The sequence below is a fragment of the Acanthisitta chloris genome, unplaced genomic scaffold, assembly GCF_000695815.1.
Source record: "Acanthisitta chloris isolate BGI_N310 unplaced genomic scaffold, ASM69581v1 scaffold4869, whole genome shotgun sequence".
NCBI classification, from domain to species: Eukaryota; Metazoa; Chordata; class Aves; order Passeriformes; family Acanthisittidae; genus Acanthisitta; species Acanthisitta chloris.
In genome coordinates, this window is record NW_008689673.1 from 97,976 (window position 1) to 104,006 (window position 6,031).

The 6,031-nt window shown below is 36.2% G+C and overlaps 1 protein-coding gene across 1 annotated transcript in view; it reads left to right on the plus strand.

The window, feature by feature from the left end:
• The window catches only part of FILIP1 (filamin A interacting protein 1), a 77,175-nt gene extending 74,182 nt beyond the window's left edge, over positions 1-2,993 (plus strand). Inside the window, exon 7 of the mRNA XM_009081498.1 lies at positions 2,943-2,993. Coding sequence (XP_009079746.1) covers positions 2,943-2,983 — 41 coding nt within the window. The 3' untranslated portion in view covers positions 2,984-2,993. The remainder of the gene's footprint in view (positions 1-2,942) is intronic.
• The last annotated feature ends 3,038 nt before the right edge of the window (positions 2,994-6,031 follow it).

The window sequence follows — 6,031 nt, forward strand, 5'->3', positions numbered from 1 at the left end:
TTCAAAAACCAAACAACACTTTGTGACTCTTCTGAATATGCCCATAGAGTGAGCATGTTACCGTATCGAAACCTCAAACCACTTACAGCACATAGTAATTAGCATCATGTGAGTAATCTCTAAAGCCACGTTAATATGTTGATTTGTGCCAGCTGGATACCAAATCATATGTCACTGCCTGAAATATGCTACACACGCTCTAAAACATCCTCAATATTTACATGAATATTCAGTAATTCTGATAAGGTGTGGAATACCATGTCTTTAAAGACAGCAAGCTACTGTCCTGCTGGGTTTCAGGTACTTGGCATAAGCTGCAACAGTCAGGGCAATTTTCAGACCAATTATATGTTCCCATCACACATCAGTGGCCAATTTAATTGAGTTGCTTTGAAACATGTAGTTTGCTGGCAGGAGTTTCTGTGAGCTCATCTTTCGAACTTGTTTTCATTTAGGGGAATGGTTTTTCTCCCCTACGTCAGTGTGAATTATTATATGCAACATTTCTCATTATAGATGTTAACTTCAGTCTGAATCTTACTCCCTACACACTGCTCCTAACATGGCTTTTTTTTTTTTTGAAACTGCAACCAGGGTTAACTACTGTCAGGTGCAGAGCTATCAGCTCTGAGAGTCAGGTATGAATCACTCAGGTGTGAATTGTTCTTCAAACAAAAAAACTCTTTGGGATTTTAAAAATAGAAATACTGACATATGATTTCTTTCTGTTGCTTGGGCGTGCACTGTCTGTGGTACATTCACTTTTGTATTATCTGATGTTATTTGTATATATTGTAAGAAGAAATTAAACTTGATATATTAAAATGTCAGTTTATGTGCTTCATTATATGAACTGGTACTCTGATGTGTTTCCTGAAAAGGTTCTGATTCACATCAATGGGGCTTAAAGCAGAATTAGCTGCTTTACATTAACTTCATTTTCTTCTCCTGTCATTAAAATAAATTATTTTGTTTAAGTGAATTGACAGCTACTTGACATATTTACCTCTATAACCCTAGAAAAATTTATATCATATCCTTCAGACACAACTGTATTCCTACAGAGGGTGGTCCAAAAGAACTCTTGACAAAATCTGCCCTACTGTAATTTTAGCTTAATAACTGATCAGACACCTCTTCTAGTAACTACAGGATGTGTGTATATTATATATATATTTATATAGCTACATAAGCATTTCAAATACAAACAACTGATAGACAAATTAAGAGTGTGTGTTCTCTTCGTGAGAAACAAATGAAAAATTGCTACTAGTAGTGGAAATTTTTAATTTTTAAAAATTATTTCTCCTTTTCTGTATAATTGGTATATTGGGTCTGTAGGAGGAAGTCTGATTCAGAAACCTACTGTAGTTTTGCTGTTCATTCAGTGACTGAGTCTTAACAGGAGTGTCATATTTTTCTGCTACCCATTTAGTTTTTAGAATTTCTTGTCTAAACTCCTTATTCCTATAAAATTTGCATAGTGAATATTAAGCAAATAATTGTTTAATATAGAGTTCATGTGACTCCCATTGAAGTTAAGGGGAGAGTTCACCTGAGATTACACTCTGATATTATGTAAATGAAGCTTTTTACATCATGGTCCACAAGAGCTTCAAGTTACAGAATAGCAGTGGTTGTCAGGTAAAATCATACTGCAGTTTGTGGTTCTTTCAAATTCACTGCTTAGACCTGGTAGAACTCCTATCTTGCTGAAAATCATTTGTTACTGATAAATTATATGGAAATTATATTTCACTACGGGAAATGCTATTATTTCAGCCCTGCTTTTCTGATTCACCACTTATGAAAAGCATCACTGGGATCTGCCATCTAGTGGCAACGTTCTGGCACTGAGAGTACATGGAAAACATTTTGATTTTTCTTTATTTTTATAATGTAACTTAATCAAATAACTTGCAAATATTAGTTAGGAAGCAGACAAAGGCACAAGTCAATAGAAATGTAAAAGGCAATAATGATGTCATTTCTTGGGTCATGTAAATTTTGAAAAATCTTCATACTATTGAGAAAGGAAGGAATCTTAAAAAAGAAAGTGAGGATATCTGAAAATGTGTTATTGTATATTTTAGTTAGCATTGATATAGTTATATTGTTTGAAATGCATAAAATACACCTTTTCAGAGAAAAAGGTTATTGAGGGCTAAATTCTTATATAAAAAGTGTTGCCTGTAAGAGTTGTGTATATAGACAGAAGACTAGAAGACCAGGTCAGTAGCACTTCAGCAGAGCCCAGAGATTAATCAGGATCAGGGAACTCCTATATTACATGCAGGGCAAAGTTAAATCAAATCTTTCAAAGAAAATGCCAACACTTAGTTTTGCATGCTGTGGCTGAAATGTATCCCCATTAAAGTCAGGAGCAAAATTGATGAAAACTTGCTGAATAAACCCAGATAGTTTAAATAATCAAAAGTTAAGAAATGACCCCATACCTCTTCCTCATCCCCATTTCAGAATTGCCAGCAGCTTCATGATGGATTTGCTTAGGCAGGATACAAGACACTCAACTCCAAGTCCTCCTCTGATTTGGGTGTGGGACTGGAATATTGGTGCCCCTGTGGTTTAATCCATTCAACTGCATTGCTCTTTTTCCCTATGGACAACCAAATTACAGACTTGACATTCAAGTGGAAGCCAAGGCCCTCTGAGCCCTAGACAGGTACTAATTTAGTTTCCATTTGCAGCATTAACCAGGACAGTTTTATCAAGCAGTGATGTGAGAGAAAGTCTGTGAGACATTTCTAGAAAATCGCCTTGTGCTGCCATTGTAATTGTTCTTGTTCTACTGAAGCAGGGAGGTTGGACCAGATGACCCACTGTGGTTCCTTCCAACCTGGCTGATTCTGTGATTCTTTAAAGTAACTCGCAATGCATTTGCAGTTCCATAAACCCAAATGTTTTGCTATCTTTTCTTTTAGAGAGTGTCATCATTCACCAGTTACGCATGAACTCTAGATGAGTTACCGCCCGTTACGTGCTCTGTGTGCACTACCCTCTGCGCCCGTTGGATGGAAGTCTGTAGAACCTCTCTACCATCAACACCAGGGTCACTTGTGCTACTGATTATTCATGGAAGTATTAGTGCTTCCATTAGATTTTATATATATTTTTTTTCTTGTAGAGCTTTAAGAATGAAGGGCCCTGCTGGTATTGTGGAAGTACCTAGTCAGAGAGAGGCCTTTCTTCTAGTCAGAAGCAATATTTCTGCCAGCTGAATTTCACTTTTATTTGCAAAGCCTAAGGCACGTGCTTGATTTTGTTTGATATTTGCCATATAATTTATTTTTATAATACACTTTGTAAAGTAACTGTCCCAAAGTTGGAATTCCTGTTGCTCATGGCGCATTTATTTGTAGAATACACTGTCAAATTTGCGATTTGATATTTTTGTAAGAGAGAGTTTGTAAAGAAAGGAAAATATAACTACAGCAATGCTTTGTGTTTAAATAGAAAAGTATTCAGCACATTTTTTTTTGCCACCATGAGATTCTGTGAGACTAAATACTCTGAAGACTGCTGTATGGAATTTGTACTATTGCAGAATATTTGTTGCACTGTGTGATGGTTTGGCATAAAATTAAGTATTAAAGTCCAATGCCTTGAAATACAACCAGATTTACTCATTTTAAACAATGTAAGCCAGTTTTTAAAGCTGTGATTTTTTTTCTATATAATGTATGTTTTTATTTCTGCCTGTACCAAAAAAAGTTGATTTTCATTACACTGTAACTAATAAATTTTCACAACTATGCAAATGTAATCGAGTGTTTGCATCGTTAACTCTAACTTCTTAAGGTGGACAGTGCTCATCTATGTATGTGTTTACAGGGACAGAATGTATGGATTTGGAAGTTCATTTTTCTGACTGCTGTCTCATATGGTGTCACAATGATGTACAGAGTAAACTGATTCATAGAATCATAGAACAGTTTGGGTTGGAAGAGAACTTAAAGAGCATCTAGTTCCAACCCCCTGCCATGGGCAGGGACACCTTTCACTAGACCAGTTTGCCCAGGACACATCCAACCTGGCCTGGAACACTACCAGGGGTGGTGCATCCACAATTTCTCTGGGTAACTTGTGCCAGTGCCTCACCACCCTCACAGTAAAGAATTTCTTCCTAATATTTAACCTAAACCTAATCTCTTTCAGTTTGAAGCCATTCTCCTCATCCTGTCACTGCATGCTCTTGCAAAATGTCTCTCTCCATCTTTCTTGTAGGCTCAGAATTTAAGACATGGAAAGGAATCAATCAGCAAGCCCTCAATGACTTAATTATTTCTAACATTGTGCTTTCATGGCACTGGCAGAGGTGTTTGACCAGTACTATCAGAAGCTTTAGTTGTTGACTAGCAGGACTGTACAAATGAAGTACGACACACTGCCCCATGCTGAATGATCCCTTTTACACTGGTGGTTGTAGCTACTCAAGTAGCATTCAGAGATTCTGTGGCAGCTATACCTAAGCTGATTTTTTGAATTAATTATATATACAGCTACATACAACGCAGGCAGGGTCTTGTTTTTCTTAAACATTGCATAATGAACGATTTTTAATCCAAGTCATTGGCACATATTTAAAATACTGCAGAATTTTTAATTGAAGAAGCTACTGGGAGAAACTACATTTTTGGAAGGGAAAATGGTGTTGCTTGCAGGAGATGTGCTGTGAGATGCCAGAAAGAATGCATTAACCCACTGTCTCACTGGGATGACTAGGTCAGTCCAACTTTGAAGCTGTAATATTGCACTGCTATGCAGTCAATTTGGTCTTCATGGGAGCCATGGGAGCTGCTTTTCCTTCTACATATGAGTTCTGCAGCAAATGCTCACATTGTAGAGAAGCAGGATATTCTGGGACCTGTATGAACTTTCTTGGAGTTGATCTCCATTGTAAAGAGTTTGCTAACACAGTTATACTGAGGAATCAGAATAAATACTGTTTATTCTGGCAAAAGAGTCCTTTTGTTGGCATAACTTATACTTAGCTGGTACACCATGTTTTTTAAGGAGTGGGTTTTGGGTTTTTTTGTACAGCTATGTATGCCAATAACATAGCTGTGTCTGTAGATCATATTTTAGAATGAGCTGACAAGAATTCCAGCTTTCAGAGAGCAATACAGCTGAGGTGAATAAAGTTTAGTGTGTGCCACATTTCAGTTTACTGTGCAGTAGAATGAACATTATAGTGACCCAGATCTTCTGTTTCCAAAGCATCACTTGGGAATCAACACCTATCTACACTGAGCTCATCTGGAATGAAATTCCTGGATATTTGAAAGTGACAGTGACATGCCTGAAATAAACTTCAGCTCTTAAATATGAGTAAGACATAAGTAAAATCTTATTCTGAAATTGAGTCTAGATTTAAAAAGTCCCAGTCAAAGTAGAAAACATTTTTCCCTGTCTAGATTTTAATATAAAGCCAATTCAGTATGGGTGTAAATTGACCCCTTTTGGTATATGATTTCTAAACAAATATATTAACATTTATGGGTCTGCAAATACATACAGTTTTTAAGCTTCACAAAATAAAGGTTTGTTTAAAGCATAAGTACAGTCATGGTGTATTTGAAATAATTTAGATTTTAAAACATTTTCTAAGAACTGCAGCACTTTGGAGTAGGAAACTGGTGATTTCATCTTCAGTGCATTTATGTTCCTGCTCAGTTTTTGACATTACCTAATTTGGATATGAATCTAAGACAAATAAGTAAAGACAGTGCTCTAGCCACATAATTAACCTGTATTTTGGGGACACTCAGGAAGAAATTTATTAATATAGACTAAAGATGTGATTAATTTCTACAAGCACTGTCGTTCCAAAGGAGGTAATCAGAAAGTGTTTTCAGACTAAGACAATGTAGAGGTTACCTTGGACTATAGATACCAGTAGCTTTTAAGCAACAGAAAATCAGTAAAATATCTACTTTTCACTTAAAGATCTCTTACTGTCTAAAGAGGATTGAAAGACCTGTGTGTATAATTATGGGTGGTAAAATGCAAT